This window comes from Phodopus roborovskii, unplaced genomic scaffold (genome assembly GCF_943737965.1).
Source record: "Phodopus roborovskii unplaced genomic scaffold, PHOROB, whole genome shotgun sequence".
NCBI lineage: Eukaryota > Metazoa > Chordata > Mammalia > Rodentia > Cricetidae > Phodopus > Phodopus roborovskii.
Genome location: NW_026126447.1, coordinates 30,582,245 through 30,602,227, shown reverse-complemented (window position 1 = coordinate 30,602,227; position 19,983 = coordinate 30,582,245). Strand labels below are relative to the sequence as shown.

At 41.7% G+C, this 19,983-nt stretch overlaps 1 protein-coding gene across 1 annotated transcript in view; it reads right to left on the bottom strand.

The window, feature by feature from the left end:
• Positions 1–19,983, bottom strand: part of Patj (PATJ crumbs cell polarity complex component) — a 292,270-nt gene that overhangs the window by 54,615 nt on the left and 217,672 nt on the right. Inside the window, exons 32-33 of the mRNA XM_051188206.1 lie at positions 17,758–17,875; positions 12,921–13,054 (exon numbers count right to left, since the gene is read on the bottom strand). Of these exons, the coding sequence (XP_051044163.1) occupies positions 12,921–13,054; positions 17,758–17,875 (252 nt within the window). The remainder of the gene's footprint in view (positions 1–12,920; positions 13,055–17,757; positions 17,876–19,983) is intronic.

The following is a 19,983-nucleotide window of genomic DNA, read 5'->3' as shown; positions in this document are numbered from 1 at the left end:
CCTCTTTAACAAATGGTGCTTGAGAAAACTGATGTATACAAGAAGAAACTGAATCCGTATTTCTCACCAGCACAAAAATCAGCTCCAGCTTGGCAGTGATTGTGCATGCCTTTTAATCCCAGCACTCAGGAGGCAAAGTCAGGCGGGTCTCTATGAGTTCAAAGCCAGCCTGATCTACAAGAGCTAGTTCCAGAACAGGTTTCAAAGCCACAGAGAAACCCTGTCTCTAACTGCTCCCCCCCCAATCAGCTCCAAATGGGCCAAAGACCTTAGTGTAGACCTAAAATTTGACACTCTTAATGGGGAACTTAGGCATGGGCAAGGGCTGTCTATATAGGACCTCAACCATCCAGGAAATAAATGCAACCGTCAGCAGGCAGGGGCTCCGAAGACTGAAAAGCTCAGCAAAGTAAACACTTAGAAACAAAGAATCAGCCTAAAGAATGGGAGAAAAATGTTTGCTGGCTATGTGCCTGGAGAATATACAAAGAATTCAAAAACCAACAAACCAACAAGCAACCTCATCAAGCAAGAAGAAAACAATCCAATAAAATGGGCTCATGAAACAAATAGACAGTTCTCAAAAGAGGAAATGCAAACGGCCGTTAAACATGAAAAATGTTCAACCCCTCTAGATATCAGAGAAATGCCAACCCAAACTATATCGATTCTGTCTCACCCCAGTTAGAATGGCAGTCATCAAGAAAGTAACGAAAATGATGGCGATGAAATAAAAAGAAGGAACACTTAGATGCAGCTGTGTGTGCGTGTGTAAACCAGCCAAGTCTCTATGGAAACCAGTGTAGAGGCTTCTCAAACACTCTTGGGTATTTACACAAATGGCTCAAAGTCAATGGATCACAGGGGTTATTGCACATCATGTCTACCGAAGCTACATTCACAAAAGCTAAGTTACAGAACCAAGCCTGGTGGTCTACAACAGAGGAGTGGATAAAGAAAATGTAGTTTAGATAGACAACAGAATTTTTTTTTTCTTTTTTCTTTTGCCATAAAGAAGAATGATGTAATGTCATTTGGGGGAAATTGGTATAACTGGAGGCAATCATATTAAGCAAACTATGCCAGTCTCAAACATAAACTGTATGTTTTCTCTCATTTGTGGCACTTGGATTTTATAGTCACATAAAACCATGCGTATATAGATTAAACGAGAGTAGAAGTGCTAAAGGTGGTTGTGGGGGGACAAAGGGTTAATGTGAAGGGGAAGGGGAAGGAGAGGGAGGATGGGGAAGTGAGGTGTGTGAGGGGATGTGCTAATATACCTCTTTACACGTTTCTAGTGCTCATGAAATACCAGCTGTAAAGAAAAGGCACAGTTAAGAGTTTCAGAGAAGTGCTGGGTTCATTGCTAATGATGCTTGTGACATGTAAATCCTTCTGTGGACACTCTGTTTCTTTCTTTGCCTTTGCTTGCCCACTGCTATGACGTCTCTGAGTCAGTAAAATAGAGGGAAATATTAGGACCCGGTAACCTGTGGATAGAAAAGGTTGCCTTTCTTGAAAGTGTTTTATGAAGCCCGGACAGATGTGCTAACCGGGGTGACAAGACGAGAAATGGAGACCAAAGCTAAATTGGCAATGTCTGCTGGTAAACTGAAAAAAAATGGCTGGAGTATTTTGCTTGTTAGTTTTGGGGTTTTGTTTGTTTGTTTGTTTGTTTAGAACTTGAGGGTAGGACAGTAGAAGTAAGAAGATACTGTATTGGGGCATTTCAGGAGTCTAGTCAACAACATTATATTGAGCTTCTACTAGTTTTTGCCTGCAGAAATGCATGATTAGATGGAAATAATGAGCCATTAATAAGAAATTGATTTGTACTATTTTAAATAGAAGTCTGGTGGCTTCCTGTCTTACTAGCTGCCCTCCTAGTCTTGGATGCCCCTGTCCCACTTCTGGTCTGCACAGGTAAAGAACACTGTTCTGCCTCAGGCACTCTGCTTACCAGCGCCAACTTCTCCGAGCCTTTTTAGTTAGCATATACACTGTCTTCCTTCCTTCTCTCTCTTTCCCCCTCCCTCCCTCCTTCTCTCCCTACCTTCCTACCCTTTCTTCTTTCCTTTCTTCCTTCCTTTTTGGTTTTTCAAAACAGGATTTCTCTGTGTAACAGCTCTGGTTATCCTGGAACTCACTCTAGACCAGGTTGCCTCAGACTCACTGAGACCCACCTGCCTCTGCCTCCTGAGTTCTGGGGTTAATGGTATGTGCCACCACTGTCCAGCCAAAACAGTATTTCTTTATAACATTTCCATACATTCCAGTCATGTTGTTTGCTCGTACATTCCCAATTCCTTCCTTGTCCCTCCTCCCATAGTCTCTTCTACTTTATTCTCCTCTAGTTTCAAATGAAAACACCTGGTATTTGACTTCTCCTCATTATCCTATCTTACTCCCTGCTCTCCCTCCCTTTAGACTCTTTCCTTTGCATAGTGCATAATGTATGTATGTATGCTGCTAGAATTTGTATTTGAAGGAAAACATAGAAACATAGGATCTTGATACTAACAGTGGTGGTATTCATCTGTTCTCAAAGTAGGCTATTTGTCATGTACTTGTGGGTGTCTGCTGGCTTAGTCTGAGGAGAGGCTTAGGACTAATTAGGACATGATTAGAGATGGGCTTCTGGAGTAGGGTTTCTCTGTTCAAAGACAGCACTTCTACTATCAGCCATGGGTTGGAAGACAGGCATTAGGTCTTCCAGAAGTGAACAATTTATTATCTACACATATGGCTGACTGCCAAGTGTCATCATGAGTAAAAAAATGATAAGCTTTCTTGTTTGCTATCAGTTAGTGAACACTTACGTAGCCACACACGCCCAGCTATGCCACTCAGTCTTCCCAAGCTGAGCAGTTAGTCCAGCTTGCAAAAAAGCAAGTGCAGGCTCATGCGCTTCAGCTCTGAACGGCTTCTGATGGACACATGATGGTCTGGGCTCCCATCACGTGACTGATGTATTTGAATAGTTTTCTGTGCTATTCTACAAGGGCTGAGGTTTCCCGCATTATCAGTTCTGTGGAAATACTGTTGCCTCAGTTTCACAGCAATAGCCTCAAGGGAGTGAGTGGATCATTTTACCGAATGTGAAGAAAAAGATCACTTGTGGAAGGAAGGAATCGATGGGTCTAATGAGGTGTTGAATATCTAAGGATCTCAGTAGCAGAAGGTAACACAAAGTGTCATCACAGCTGCAGTGTGGGGATCCACAAGTCCCTCCCCCACAAGCTCCTCCCTCCAAGGCTCCTCCTTTAACTCCACTGATTACCTTGTTTCTTTTCTCCTGCCTTTACCTCTCCAGAGCTGTTTCTGGGCAGGATAACATAACCAACAGCACACTATATACCACTGATAGGTTGATATTAAACTACTTCTTTATATGTATTTAGAAGTATGAAGGCCTTCAAATATTAAAAGGTCTTGCTCTCTTTTGTCTGGTGACTCCCTTTGTTTCCTACGTTCTCCTCAAATCAACCAAGTATCACATTCTCCATGACTCGTCCTTCTTGTGAGTCATCCCTGCATCCCTGCACTTATCAGAACATCACAGATGTCTGTCCATGGACCCATCCTCCCATCCCTGATGCTTCTCTTTAGAACAGGGTCTGCTTCCAGTTCATCTTTGTGTCCTGGCGCTGACCTGGAGCAAGCACTCATTAAGTTTCCTCTTCAATGTTTGTCAAGAAAACATGGACAATAGACAAAAGATATCAAATGACTCTGAGTGGGGAGGCAGGAAAGGTTAGTATGTCTTAATTCTATTTCAGTCCAACCTTCTGACAGCAAAGCATTAACGATACAAAACCAAAATACTCAAAAAAAAAAAAAAAAAAAAAAAAAAAAAAAGGATGTAAAAGTCGTATGACTTCCCAGAGAATTTACATTAGCTCAGAGAACCATTTAAAGGAGCCAAACATGAGGGAGACTTAATTATCACCGAGTCCCACAAAATCCCCAAATTCCTCCAAGGAGATTAAACTCTGAATTGCTGGAAAAGAATTTGATAACATGTAATAACAGAGCCTTAGACAGAGGCAAAGTCACTGCATACTACAGCCCATCAATCAAATTTTCTTTACTGTTCAAGCTGCCAACAAGTAGATAAAGTAACTCATAAACACACCAATCACTCAGCAAAAGGCAATTTTATCGTTGTTACAATAGGCTCATAACATTTAAGGAAGCCATGTGTTAGAAAAATTAAGTCATGTCTCCTGTGGGCTGGAAGAGTTTAAGCTCTACACTGTGGGCAAGCTATTCTACATGAATAAGATTTTTATATTTAACACTTGCAGACATTCAGTAGATTACTTTAGTAGGCATACTAGGACAAGATTTTGACTGGGAACTCTATGGTAGATAATTTCGAAGTTCTGTGTCCACATGGCTTTGTTTCCTGCTTGCAGGCACGTTTTCCATAGCTCGCATCACCCTTGAAGGAGAAGCAGCCTTTGCCATGCTCGTAAAAGCCTCCAACCACACTCCACACATGAACTCCTAAGGGATTTTTCAACCACCGAAAAGTTCCACATTAAGTTTCACATTTAAGATGGAAAACTTTTATCAGTATTCCAAAAAAGTGTCAGATCTGGTTATCCTGCCTTCAGGGAGAAACTGCTCCTAATGAGAAAGACCCGTGAGTACCGAAAACAATATTAAATATGTTCTGTATTAAATGGGCATTTCTTTTCTTTTGAAAGAAACCATGGCTCAGATCTCTGTGAGCCATGTTATTTCCAAGACTATATAACAGATTTCTTAAGTGTCACTGTTCAGAAGTCACAGTAGACATGCCTTCTACAAAGTGCAATGTGCACAAATGTGTTCTCAGCCAAAAAGCCAGGCCAATAAGGGGGGCTGATGTGGTGAGGACAGTAAAAGCCTAAACTATACTCAAATATTCACTGAAAACATAGGACTGAACTTAGCTAAATATAAAATGTTGGGTTAAGAGATGGAGTTTATCTCATTTTGAGCAAAATTGTAAACTTAAACTATATCTATTTAAATACAAACAATATAGTTCTTATGATTCTTCTGATAACTCAGATTCTCTGACTCTCTCTCTCTCTCTAACTCTTATACTTCAATTAGAACTTGATCTGGAAAAAATAAGTGCAGTAGTGTTTGGGAGGATTCAGGACTTGGAGTTGGAGGAGTTTTATATTTTCTGATATTCTGCAGGTAGCCTACTTAATTTTCTTTGCTCATGACACTTAACAATGTTAGTGAAGCACCGAATTGAGCCACATGACATAAAATGTCATCCCAGCTTTAAAATTCTCTTTTACCCTCCATACAATCACACAAAATATTTACCACACAGTAGATACTGAATGAACAATGAGGGCCCCCCAAACACAGACATCTAAGTTTGGAGGGGTATATCTAATAAATAAAGAGAGGAAGATATGTCAGTATCATCTAAATGCAAGGGGGAGAAATACCAGAATTTCTACGTTTTTGTTATCATGGAAATTCCAATGTCTAACTTGGTGCTCTTCTTTCCTGGTGAAAATATAACATGTTATTTGTTTTTTGAACATTTCATACATGCACAAAATGTATTTAGATCATAATCACCCTCTTCCTTCCCCTAAATCTGCCCAGATCCACCCCCTTCCGAGTCTTTTTTTCAAGGAAGCTTATGATACCAGGGAATTTCATGATATTCCTTTTTCAGTAGCTGTGGGTTCTATCCCCAGCACTAAAAATGGATTGTACAAACTGGGCCTGTTGACATGGGCCTGTAATCCCAACTACTTGGGAGGCTAAGGTAGGAGGATGCTAAATTTAAGACCTTGCCCCTACAGAGGGAAAGTCTGGGAGCCTGGGAAACCAGGTGAGGCCCAGCTTCAAACCAGAAAGTAAAAAGATTGCAAAAAAAAAAAAAGGGGTAGGGGTGGGGGTATAACTCAGACAAAGCTTAAGGTGAATTGTGGTCTTCCTTCTGCTCTCACCATCAAAGCAAAGACTTTGCTCCTGAAGGCAAAATGAAGTCAACAGATGGGTCAAGTATATATTAAATATCCAGCTTTCCTATAAATCAACAGAATGTGATGTTAGAAGAAATACAGTATCTGTCAAATGGATGTCATCATTGCTTGCCAATTCCATAGATTGAACAGTTTTAATGCAACACACACACACACACACACACACACACACACACACGTATACTTTCAGGGGTTATAAGTTTTTGCTTACCATTTACCAGTTAATTAATATATGTAATGAAAGTCACAGCCATAAGAGTTAACACAAGAACTGCTCTGAGAACTAACAAATGTGTTAGACTTTAACACTGTGATAAGCTCAAAATTGAAGTCTATATTTACCTAAAATTGAGTTCTTATGCCAAGTTTGATTTAACAAAAAATTGATGTGCTGAAATATAAATTTATTGAAGGAAATGGACAATATATGCTTACATTTTGATCACTGTATTTCTTACTTTAATTTTATTTCTCCCCTCCAAACCTTTTCATACATCCCTTCCCACTTTGAATTCATGGCTTCTTTTTTTCACTAATTGTTATTGCATGCATATATGTATATGCATTACATTTTATAAATCCCCACAGTTCCATTTTTCTTTATTTATTGAAGTTTTACTCAGCCTGCATAATATTATTGCTTGCAGTCACATTCTTATGGCTTGAATGTCCAAATCTAGGGTACTATTCGTTAACATTCTTCCAGTGTGATTCATAGAGGTTTTGTAAACTCTACTTGATTTTAAAATAAAGCTAAGATAAAAAGATGTTTTGTGTAAAAATGTATGACTTAAGCAATAATGATAAAAGGAGCTGGGTTTGGGGATTACATGCCAAAGCAAACCAAGCTCCTTGTGAGACAGACTATGTAAAGTTCATATGAAGGTGAACCGCAAACAGTCAGTGTAAATCTGCTTACTTAGAAAATATCCAGGAGTTTAGATTGTTGTAGTATGACTTTCAAATGGTCAAAAGCAGTGACACATAAGTGAGAGCATATCATATGAAGGGGGTCAAATGGAGTTCCTTAAGAATACATACAGCTGTGGCAAAAGAAAAGTATTCTCCGCTTGAATTTCTCAGTAGGTAAACTTTGCCACATAATATCCAAATGCGGGGGGGGGGGGGGGGGTCCTACCTTGATGTCTTAGTAATGTATAATGTATCTACCTTACACACTGTGTAACAGAGATGGATTAAATTGGTATTATTTTGTAGAATCTGTGTGTGATAATAAATTATTTCATTAGAGCTATGCTGCAGCTTAGTGGGAAAGTGCATGCTTAATGTGTGTGAATCCTTGGGCCAAGCCCCTAGCATAAATAGATACTTTTGCTACTGGTATGAATCTTAATGTAAATAGCTGATATGCAGGATAACTAATATGTGTTGTGGGGTTCTCAACTGGTTGAGAACCACTGGTCTAAAGCCTTTAAAATTTAGAATATCTACATTTTTTTTTTTAAAGCAGGAAAATGGAAGGAATTGGAAAATGTTATATAACGTGAGACAACCCAGGCCCCAAAAGAAAACAGTTCACCATCTCCGAATATGAAGATCCTAGCTAGATTCAGACTTTGAGAATCATGTGTTTGACTTGGAGTATCTGTAGAAGTCAGGAAGCTGGAAAAGGTTCATGAGAGAGAGGACGAGGCCGTAATTGAGAATTAAAGGTTCAAGTGGGAATGGGGCAGGGGATGGCAGAGGGAATGGGAAGATGAGAAGGCAGGATGTGGGCTAACCACAATTAAGAGTGCACAAAAAAATCTTAAGGAAATCTATTAAGCTAAGAGCTAGTTAAAAATACCACCAAAAAAAAAAAAAAAAAAGTTTAAATCGAGGGTTCTCTGATGGGTAGCCATTGCTGAGTCTAGAAGGTTATGAGTTCCAGGCACTGAATACCTCCTTTAAGTCAGTAGTCAGGGAGGCCCCAGCGGTATACACATAGGGAATGTCCATTGATCTTGGCGGCCCACCACAACTGTATGACAGTGAGACCCTGTTGCTGAAGATACCACACACTTTGGTTTCTGGACACAGAGAATCAGGCTGGAATTCACAAAGAAATGTCTTCTCTGTTGGCTAGCTGACACAGTGCCAGAGGTGCTATGACAGTTGCTGGGCAGAACAGGCATTAGTAGTCTCACATTCAGTGCTCAACACTACATGTTACAATACCAATATGCTAGGAAAGGTGTACCTGCTAGGTCAACAGTGACATGACTATTATGGGAGCAGCAAACTGCTTTTTCTCTTCTTTTCATTCTTTCTTTTTCTAATAGATTTAAAAAATAGATTTACAGCCTGCTTCATAAGAGTGGGTTAGTTCCTAGTACTGTCAACTTGGTTAAAAGCCCATGATTGGCAAGATCATAGGCCCTGGATGGGTGAGTGAGGCATGACCTATTACTGTTTTTTTTTTTTTTTTTTTTTTTTGGCTAAATGTTCGTGTTGTCAAAATGTCTTTTAAACGTTTATGCTTATATGCAAAGATATATCAGAGAAGTGTCTTTTTAGCAGTAGGCATTAATTAATGCAGAAATACATAACCAGTCAAAGAGCTGAGAGTAAAGTACTGCCAAATGCTCAGCCATAAATGGAACCCCTATGTCACTATGACTCAGGCCCAGGGAACATCCCAGAAGATGGGGTAAAAAGGATGCGAGAACTGGAGAATGCATAATGCTGTGAAATAACATCAGGCCATGCCATGGTTGTCATACAAATTCACAGCAGCTATGGTTACCTGCACAAGACCAAGCCAGTCAATAGGACAGCGTGGATAGAAGAGGGGCTCATAGATAGGCCTTTACCTTAGCTAAGGAGCAGGAAGTAACTTTTCTTTCTTAATTTTTCTCTTAAGTGTGTGTGTGAGAGAGAGACAGAGACAGAGACAGAGAAGACACAGAGAGAGAGAGAGACAGAGAGAGAGAAAGAGACAGAGACAGAGACAGAGACAGAGAGAGGGCATCCAGAAGAGGACACTGGATCCCCTGGAGCTAGAGTTATAGGGATTTGTAAGCTGCTCAGTGTGGGTGCTGGGAACTGAACTCAAATTCTCTACAAGAGCAGACAACTCTCCCAACCTCTGAGCCATCTTGCCTGTTCAAGAGAGCCATTTTTCTTCGGAGGTATGGCTGCTAGTGCATTTCCCATGCTCAAGTGGATGGCTCCACACCCAAGTACATCCAGAAAAACACTAACTGGGTTCAAGTGCTTATAAACAAAGAAAAAAGGACACAAAGATGGGAGAGGTCATATCGGGTAGGATCTACAAAGTCAAAGTGGGAAGTGGAGGGTAAATATGATCTAGACACTCTGTATGCATGTGTGAAATTGTCAAAGAATTAGAGAAACGAAACTAAGAAGAGGGTCTGTGAAATGGCCAGCAGGTAAAGGTTTATGCTGCAAGTGAAACAATCTGAGTTCGCTCTCTGGGGTCTACATGGTGGAGGAGAGAACAGACTTCGAGCAAGTTGTCCTCTGATTTCCACATGTGGTGCATGCTTGCCTGCACGCAGGCGTGTGTGTGCACATGCGCATGTGTGCACACACATCTACATACACACACCACCACCACCAACAACAAATAAATGTGACAGATTTTTGAAAACATCTGTATTTTACAATCTCTCTTAAGAATTGATCTGCCTCACTTTTGGTGGAACAGCACCCAAAATATAAAAGCAAACCCAGTGTCTTGTCTGTTTTTCTCTAAGACAGTGGGGTTTTTATGTTTTTGGTTGTGAACCTAGCCTTCAACGGCTGAGCCATCTCTCCAGCCCGACAGTGGGATTTTTATTTATAAACTTTCCTTAGCAAATGTGATAACAGACTCTAAGTTTTATTAAAAAAACAAAAAGACCACCACCAACAACAACAACAACAAAAAACCAAGCTAAACCCCATAGTAACCTGGCCTTATTCCCTAGTTAAACAAAATAAAACAACTCTTGGGATTGATATGTTAAATTTGTGAGAGGTCAAAGCATAGGGATATGGAGCTTTCTCACACCATCATCGTGAAAAAGCCATAAATGCAAGTGTGTCTCCTTTGTTAAAAAGTGCCTGGTAGTGGCTGTGCACACCTTTAATCCCAGCACTTGGGAGGCAGGAGGCAGAGGCAGCTGGATCTCTTTGAGTTCGAGGCCTGTCTGGTCTATAGAGTCAGTTCCAAGACAGCCTCCAAAGCTACAAACTGTCTCACCCTGCCCTCCCCCCCCCCCAGAGGAAAAAGCTGAGTAGTTATGCAGAAGTTGAATGCATCCTTTCCCAAGAGTTCTCTAGGAATGGCATACTCACTGGGTGCTGGCAGGTCACTTTTTGGACCTCAATAATAATGTGACACCTGCCTGTCACTGAGCCTAACCTGGACCATTCTCTTATTTTTTATGAGAGAAGATTCACTCTCAGAACAGTGGGCACTGAGACATTCCCATTCTTCATCTTAAAGTCTCAAAGAAGGGCAAAACTTCTCCTCTGATCTCTTTTCCAACCTTTCAGTTGTCACTGCCACATCCCATGCAATAATTAGTCTATAATAGATTCAGAAAATGCTACAGCATCCCTTTTTTCCTTCCCTCTGAAGGTTGGGAATATTATGATTTCTCATTGGCTGATCTCCTACCATACGTAGACCACAAACACTAAAAGGTAGTAGAGCTAATGCAAACGAGTGCACTCTTCGAAGGCTGGGAAATGTCACTCAGTCTTACAACTCGGGTCATAGCAAAAGGAACTGAGCAAACATGTGTAAGCTTTCACAGAAGACCATGCTTTCCAGCCTGGCAGTGGCTTTACAGAAGGCTGACTCTGAGGATAGGACCAGGTGTGCTTGTAAACCTTCTGAGGGGTTCACCCTTGCCATTAGCTCAGTGCTTTCAAAGGCTGGTGCAGGTGACTGGCTGGAAACACACAGGACAGGACATATGATCTCCCTCTGTGATCTCAGAAGCCATCTGTCCTTGCAGAGGCCTGATGAGGTGTCAAGAGATTAGCTCTACAGATGGCCAAGATTATTGGCTACAAAACAAAAGGGACATGAGATTCTAATTGGGAAGGGTGGAAGGGGAGGGGCGAGGTAGGAGTCAGAAGTGCCCTTCCCTGCATCAGGGCAGAAATAAGCCCAAACAGCAGAGGTTCTGCCCATTTCCTGCAACTTCTTTTCACAAACTCACACCTTTGTTTACAAACTTCCTGCTGGCTGGATAACAGGACCCATGTGTTAGTTCTCATGCTTCATATGAAAATTTGGGGGAGTATTAAAAAGGGAAAAATATCTTCATTGTAGGAACAATGTGTTTAAGCACTTTTCATATCTATCCTCTTTCTGGCTGCAAAATAAATGACAGCCCTACATATTTCCTGTGATTCTAACTTTAGGCTTTTGATGAGGTTAGGAAATAAAATCTGTGTCCCATCTCTCATTTTAAGTGGTGCTTATCTTTCAAGGACAGTGGGATTTATAGTCTCAAATGGCAGAATGATATATTAGGAACTTCAAGAAGCTCCTGAAGAACTTTTATCTTTGCTTTTCTTGAGATGGCAAGAGAAGCAGAGTGAGATGCTCAGCAAGGCCTTGGGCTGCAGGAAGAGGAGGCTGGGGGCCTCAGCCGGAGGCCTGAGCACATGGCAGTGGCAGAGTGCAGCACACACATCTGGGTCAGGGATCTGGAGGGTCCCACCCAGAACAGACCTGTATTAACACCAATGGAGGTAAGACAGCAAGGCCATGGTCACTCAGCTGAGCTGACGCCATTCTTCTGAGCCTTCTGGAAAAATCTAGCTCTAACTTCGCTGAGTCATAAAAGAGATTTCTTTACAACAATGAGATCAGATGGTTAAGTTTGTTATTTTATGTGCATGTGTGTGCACCATGTGTGTGCCGTGCCTAGGTACTGGATCCCATGGAACTGGAGTTCCAGATGTTGGTACTAGAAATTGGGTTCTCTGGAAGGACAACCCATGCTCTTAACCACAGAGCCACCTCTCCAGACCTCAGAGCATTAACATTTGTATCATGAAAGAATTCAGTATAGAACTACTCTGAAATTTAATTTCCCTGTTTTGTTTAAACACAGCTTTATTTATACAGTATTTAAGGTATCTCTTTGGGGAAATGGGGAAACATAGGCCTTTAGAAGGGATCAAGTACCCATGTCAGGGCATAGTGTCTCAATACTACTCCAATGACTTTAGTATTGCAAGGATCACTGTTATAAACCATTTCCTGGTGTTTATAAAATCTCTGAGCTTTACTACAACCCAGTGAGTCAAGACTACTAAAATAGTATATGTACATTATGTTGTTTAATGATATAGCTTAGTCATATCACCCAAAAGAAAGGCTGTCATAAGGAAAGGTCTCTCCTTCCTCAATGACAAAAGCTGGACAGACACAGTATCCCATCTTAGGCAAAAAGAAATGCAGGTGTTTAGAGCCTTGTGGAAGCAAAGGCCTTTGTAAGGGGCAGCCAACTCAACTGCCTGTGGGGCCTGGGCAACTTCAGCATCCACAGTTCCATGCAAGGGGCATCACACATAGGATGCCACATGTAGCCATTTCTGACTGCAGAGGGAAAGTTAGGACATATATGTCCCCAATCACAATGTTTTAATCAAGCATAACACTTTCAGGCTCAGAGAACATATACTTCTGGGCTGGGTGGGTCACTGGCGCCTTAGTCTCAGGCCAACATGCTCTGGGACAGGTGTGTAGACACAGAGAGGCAAGGCCTGCAGACAGGAGCAAGTGACCAGGTTTCTGTAGTTCCTGCACCTCCTGAGTTTTTCATGCTTTAGGGAATGAGCATTTGTATTTTGTCAAGCCTTCAATACAAGCATCTCAGGCCATAAAGAGTCCCAGAAACTGACTCTGACAGTAGACATAATTTACTTTCAGACACTTACCAAAGGCGTGTCTTTTCCTCCTACAATGCTGAGACCAAGCCCTGAGCGCCCCTTGGATATTTCTATGATCATTTCCTGGCCAGGGACAATGGGACATGTTGCAGGGTCCACTGAGAGGGGAGCCTGGAAGTTACCTGGAAAGTGACAAGACAAAATGATTAGCAAGTTGGAGTTGCAGCTCATCTTGCATTCATTAGAGCATAGGGTTGTGTTTATTACTTTACACCCTTCACACAAGGCCTCATGAAGGGAAAAGCTGGGTCATTGTTCTCTTCACCCACAGAATGAAACACAACAGTGCCATGGCACTTTCTGAGATGAAAACATTAACTATCCAAATCTGTCAACATCAATTTTAGGTATCCTTTTATTAAAAGAGAACTCAAAACACACCATGAAAATCGGCATGGAACAACTTAATGTGACTAAATATTTAGGTACACAAAAGCATATACTACAATGAATATAAAAGCTACTATGACAGAAGACTGAGTTTAGAAGAATGTTTGGCTCGTGAGGTCCCAGGTTCAATCTCCCGTACTGAAAAAAAAAAAAAAAAAAACAAGGAATAAGAAAAAAATTGTGTTTAAATACTTTTAATCAGAGTATAACACACCAATTAAGATGCATAAGGTATTTAAAAAATTATATGAGTGAAAATAAAAATTACTTAAAATTTATCTCTAATATCACAGGTGGAACATCCAGATATCTGAAATGTTTTGATAACTGACATGATAATATAAATGACTCAACACATGACTTCATGTGATAGTATATAAAACACAAATGTATTGTTTATTTAGATTTGGATCTTATTCCTAATCTATCTCATTATGTATATGAAAATGTTCCAAAATTCGAAAGATTCCTAGTCCCAAGTGCTTGGTCAAGATTATTCAACCCATATTTACACAGGTAAACATGCACACACATATATATGTACATATTTGTATTATAATAAATTTTGAAAAAAATTACTTCCTGAGCCCATAAATAAAAATTTCATTAAGAGGGTTATAATAGTGTATGGAGGTTTATTTATTTGGTTACAGACTTATTATTTTTTTTTAATTATTTTTAGGTAGGTGTAATTTGAGTGTCAGTATATGGCTATGTGCTCGTGATTGCAGTGCTCAAAGAGGCCAGAAGCACTGGATCCCCAGGAACTGGAGTTACAGATGGCTGTGAGGTGCCCAATGGATGTTGGGGTCCAAACCTTAATCCTCTGGAAGAACAGCCAGTGCTCTTAACTGCGGAGCCACCTCTCCAGACCCCAAACGTTGTTTAAAATTGCATTTTTCTATACCTGAAAAGAGCTTCCAGGCCAAGAAGGATGATTAAAAACATCCATTATCTATTTCCAAATGTGTATTTAGCGTATAACTAACCTAACTCTAGTGAAGAACTAGAACTTTCCATGAATCAGGTGCTCTGCAGAGACCTCTACAGAAGAGATCTCTGCAAGCAGCTTCGCAATAATCAAGTCTGATCACCACTTGGGTGTAGCTCCATAGGGGCTGACAACAGTGAGCGCCACCTACTGTTCAGTAGTGTCTAAAGCATAGACCAGAATTCATATGTATGCTTAGACCTGCCTACCTATGTGATAGCAGGTATTGGCAGGCTACTGTCCATAACAAGAATAACAAGAGCGCTTATGTAGTTTCAAAAGAAAAAAAAAAAAAAAAGAGGAAAACCATATTTTAAGACAGGTAAATTTTACATGAAATCAAAATTTCAGTGTCTATAAAGCCGTACTGAAACACAGAACCATTATTTCATTTATGTTTAATTATGTTGCTGTACCACACAGGTAGAGCAACAGGCTGTGTGGCCTGTGAGCTCCAATACTGGCTACGGAGTTCCTTATAGGAGAGCTTGGTTTTGATTGTCTCCTGCCCCTACCTGCTCGCTCCCCGGCCCCCCACCCCAGCACCCTGCTCCAGAGAAGGGAGGGGGAGATAAGAAGGAGGAAGAGAATTTCTAGCAGTTTTAAAACAAAGGAAGCTGGCATAGGAGGGGGACCTGTGAGGGTTCTCTAATCAATGCTTATGATTTGGTAACACAGGGAGCTGGGTTAGAAGTGTACAAGTAGATTCAGGCAGCTAATCAGCAGATTCCTATGTAGTAAAACTGGCTCACTGTGAAGAGTAACCGCAGGTAGGCATTACTCAGCAGGTGAGGAGTGGCTGGACACTGCGGGTGACATGCCCACCGGCCTCCAGCCTGGCCTGCTCCAGGACTCACCCAGCTGCCACTGCTGTACACAGGGGACTTGTTGATCGAATGACCTCCTGCTGGGAAATTTAAGTACTTGTCCCTCACAGCTCTCTTCCTCCCCACCCAGCTGTACAACTTCCCTGCAAACAAGGTTGTTTTCAGAACTTTCCGGTATGCAGTGCCTGGGCCTTGACCCCAGGTGTGGGTGGTGCATGACTTCCTCCTATGCTTAGCCCAATCCCCTGGCTTGGGTATGTAAGCCCATTACTCTCTGTAATAAACAGTGGTGGCAGCAGCTTCTGCTTAACTTCCCAAGGTGGTCTGTTAAGTGTTTCAATCCCGACACCCTCCGCCAAGCTCGGTATTCTGGTCGTGCAGGCGCGGCAACCTCCTAGCTAAGATGGAGCAATGCAGTGACACAGTCCCAGGAATAACAAGAAGTTCGACTTCAGAAAGAGAACATTAAGATTTTTCTTTTCTTTCTTTCTTTTTTTTCAGCCTATATATTTCACGATGTTTCCCATTAATCTACCATAAACATGGTACACAATACTGGTACAATTCATGGCTGCTTTTGAACTTTACTCTGCCTTTAAGAGTGACTACTTTAGTCTTCTGAGTAAAAAGAGAGGGCAGGAAGATACTAGAGATGGCATTTCCCTCCTTCCACCCTACTGTCCTTCCTAAGTAAATTTTTGGTTGTTTTATAAGATTCATTTTAATTTTATGTTTTTAGAGATGGGGAACCTCTACATAGCCCTGGACATCCTATAACTCACTATGTAGCTCAGGCTGGTCTCAAATTCAGAGATCCACCTGCCTCTGCCTACCAGTGCTAGGATTAAAGGTGTGTACCACCACCCCTGAAGAGATTTATTATTTTATATGTATGAGTGCTTTGCCTGTGTGTATATCAGCACAGCACCTGGGTGCTTGGTGCTGACAGAGGTCAGAAGACAGCACCAGATTCCCTTGAAGCTGGAGTTACAGGTGGTTATGAACTGCCCTATTTCACATTCACTGCTAGCAAACAAAATCTAGTCCTCTGTAAGAGTTACAAATGTTCATTCTTAACTGCCATTTTTCCAGTCAATCTTTACATTTGTTTCTCTCGCACAGATCAGCTCAGAGCCTGGTTCATACCAAGTATTCAATAAACATTTTTAAGTAGATGAGAGACAAATAGTTTCTAGAACTTAAAATTCATGGCCACGGATGGCTATTACTTGGTATGAATACCAGACCTGCCTGGTCTGTATCATGGCCAGGTATTCAAGTTTGGGCATTTTAGGCCACATTGTTTCTGTTCGAGCTCCTTCACTGTCATAGAGCATGGGAACAGCTAAGCAGCCACAGACAGTATGTAAGCAATGCCCAATGATACTATGTTAGGGAGCGTAGAAGAATGAATGTAATGGAGTTTTCATAAAATTGTCTTTCAATTGCTTTCAGTATTTAAAGTGAAAAACCATCTCTAGCTCCCAGATGAAGCAAAAACAGAGGATGACGGGCTACATTTAATCTGTGGCTTGCAGTTTGTTTGCGGTTGATATTCATCAAGTACCTTAATATAAAACCAAATAACTACTGCTAAACTTCTTACAGAGTGACGTTTACGAATAAAGCATGCTAGTCAGCACAGGGTTATACATTTGTCATTGGTGAGCCTTTTTGTTTGTTGGTTTTTGAGATAAGGTCCCTCTATGTAGCTCTGGCTAGTCCAGAACTCACTATGTAGGTCAGACTGGCCTCTACCTCACAGAGATCTGCCTACCTGAATGCTGGGATTTTATTTATTTTTAATCATATGTATGTGCATGGGTGAGAGTAGTGAGTGCATGTGCTCCTGGAGACCAGAAGAAAGTGTCAGATCTCTTAGAGCTCAAGTTACATACAAATGGTTGTGAGCTGCCTGCCTTGGGTGCTGGGATTCAAACTCTAGTCTTCAGCAAGAGCAGCAAGCACTGACCCATCTCTCCAGCAGCAGCATCCCTAACCCTTGGATGTTTATTGACAAATAATACACAAAAGCAAAGTGGAAATACTGATCACTTCCTTTGAAGTTCTATTACCACCTCACTCTTCATCATAATTTAAGCTACAACATGAGTTCCATCCTTGCCTCCTTCCCTTCTCCACTTTCTTTTTGAGACTAGATTTCCTAAAGCCCAGGGTGGCCTTGAATTCACTATGTAGTTGAGGATGACCCTACAATCCTGATCTACCTACCTCCATTTCCCAAATGCTGGGATTACAGGTACCACCATGCCTGGCTCTGAATTCCAACTTCTCTACTGAAAAATGAATACTCAATGGCTTATATCAATATATGTAGTGTTAAAAACTGCCTTCCTTATGATTTTGGAGACATTATCCATGACTTAACCTCAGTCTTGGGGAGAGACTGGCCGGCAGTGTGTGCTTTAGTATCAAATGCCTCTATGGAGGATTTACTATGCAGATGGTGAAGTGGAGTGTTCAAGCTCAAATGTATTGATGCCTAAGAGGGTTACAGAGCTGCGTGTCTGCTTTCTGTCTCATTCTTTTCTCAAAGCATCACAAAGTTTCCTTCTCCAAAGGTTCAGGATCCAGTTTTGATTGGACAGATTCATACCAGCATCTGTGACGTCTGTGTCTTCTGCCTGACACAATGGACTTGGTGCTAATGATGTCTCCTGTGAGTTGAAGGGGGCTTGCGATGAGCATGTTTCCTGTTTCATCTGGCAGGCAGCCTACGAAAGGAAGAAAAATTACATGAATGTCAAGAGGGAGAGAAGCAATAAGAGCACTGTAAAATTGTTGCATTATCATTCTCAAAAGAAAGGTAGCTTCAAAAATGTGTTTTGAGACAACTGGATGCTCAGAGAAGTGGCAAGGGAAAGCCAGGTTGACTTTTGTATCGCCTCCTATTTAATTTTGCTCCGGAGATACCTGGAGGCTTGGTCAAAAAAGGGGAGCAGCTGCTGGGTGGTGGTGTACACCTTCAGTCCCAGCATTCTGGAGAGAGGCAGGTGGCTCTCTGTGAGCTTGAGGCCATCTTGGTCTACAGAGCAAGTTCCAGGACAGGTTCTAAAGCTACAGAGAGACCCTGTCTCAGAAAACCAAAACAAACAAAAAACAAAAAATGAGAGGTGGGGGAGCAGGATATAAGCTGAACATTAACTTGCAGTTTTGTGCTTTTGCTGACGTCACCCTCAGTGAATATTAACATTAACCAGCTAAGAAAAATGAAGAGCCCCATGCCCTCTCAAGAGTTACACAAAATGTGGAGGTAGTGATGTGATTTGCCTGCTGGATTCCAGTAAGTGCCAGGCTGTCTCTGAACTCTAGAAGTGTCTGCTCCAGAACCATAACACTTCAAGATTCTATCTTTGGAAGGTGGTTCCTCAGTACAAGGCATGCAGTATGCAAGAACCAAGACAATTCTGACCACTGTAGGTACTAGATATTGCACCTGGCTTTTTTTTATGTGGGTTCTGGGAACAGAACTCAGGAGGACAAGGCTTTCACTGGTGAACAATCCTGGTAGCCCTCTATCATCATCTTTAATACTGACTGGATCCTTACTTGAGAAGTCTTTTCCCATTACACATGTACTGACAAGAATAAAGTATATATGGAGGGAGTATTACTAAAAACGGGGGGGGGGGCAGCATAGTGGCTCATGGATACTTAACTCAGGACTCTAAAAAACATGTAGTCACACAGAGTTGTGTTTATCAGTGCCTCTCTGGGGAAGACGGTCAGTCTTCACAACATCACACTTAAAGAAACACAGGGTCGGGAAGTTCCCAGTCACTAACTGGCTCTGTGAATGCAGAGGGCACTTGGCTTCCACATCTGAACATTGCTAGTGGGACAGCTGCACATGGTGAGCTGGTCACAAAGGTGAAAGAGGAATTAATTCTAGCAAGGCCTGTACCCCACCTCCTCAACAGATTATACACGACTGGCAAGCTCTGGGTCAGAAACTTTAGAAACAGAATATTCCATTTCCATCGGAGCCAGCTGGTTTGGCTTTGATGTAGGGCTGCCCACTCCCATGGGCTATCTCGTCTGCAGTCTCAGGAAAAGCCCCATCACCTTCCAGAGGTGACAGTGCACATTCTTCAGCAGAGAAAAGAATGGGCAGATGGGGTTTAAAACGCCCTCAAACTACAGAGATGGCTGCTGCGCACCCTGAACCAGTGAGTGTCCAAAGTGTTGGCACTCCAGCAGTGTTAGTGCAGCAGGAGGGTTTGAACTGTCAACGTTGTTGGGTGAACTGAATGTAGCTATTTTAAAATTATTTTATTATTTTGTGTACACAGGTATTTTGTCTGCATGTATTTTGTGTACCATGTTTATGTGGTGCCTTTGGAGGCCAGAAGAGGGCATCAGATGCCCTGGAACTGGAGTGACAGGTGATTGTGAGCCACCATGTGGGTGTTGTAGATCAAACCCAGGTCCTCTCTGGAAGAGCAGCCAGTGCTCTTAACCACTAAATCATCTCTCCAGTGCAGACCTTAGTATTTCTAACGTTCTCTTTTTGTGGTGCAAGGGATGACCCCAGGGCCTCAGACATGCTAGCTAAGTATTCGCCTGCAAAGTCACCTCCCCAGGCCTACAAATATTTATTTTACTTAGGTGTTTAGCACATAATCTTAGAGAACTTTCAGAGGCACTTCATTTGGAAATGTTTGAAATAAAATTTTTGGGTGGTGGTGGTATTTTAAGACAGGGTTTCTTTGGTTAGACCTGACTACCCTCGTATTAGTTCAGTAGATCAGGCTGGTCTTGAACTCAGAGATCTACCAACCTCCGATTCCCAAGTGCTTGGATTAAAGGCATGTGCCACTAT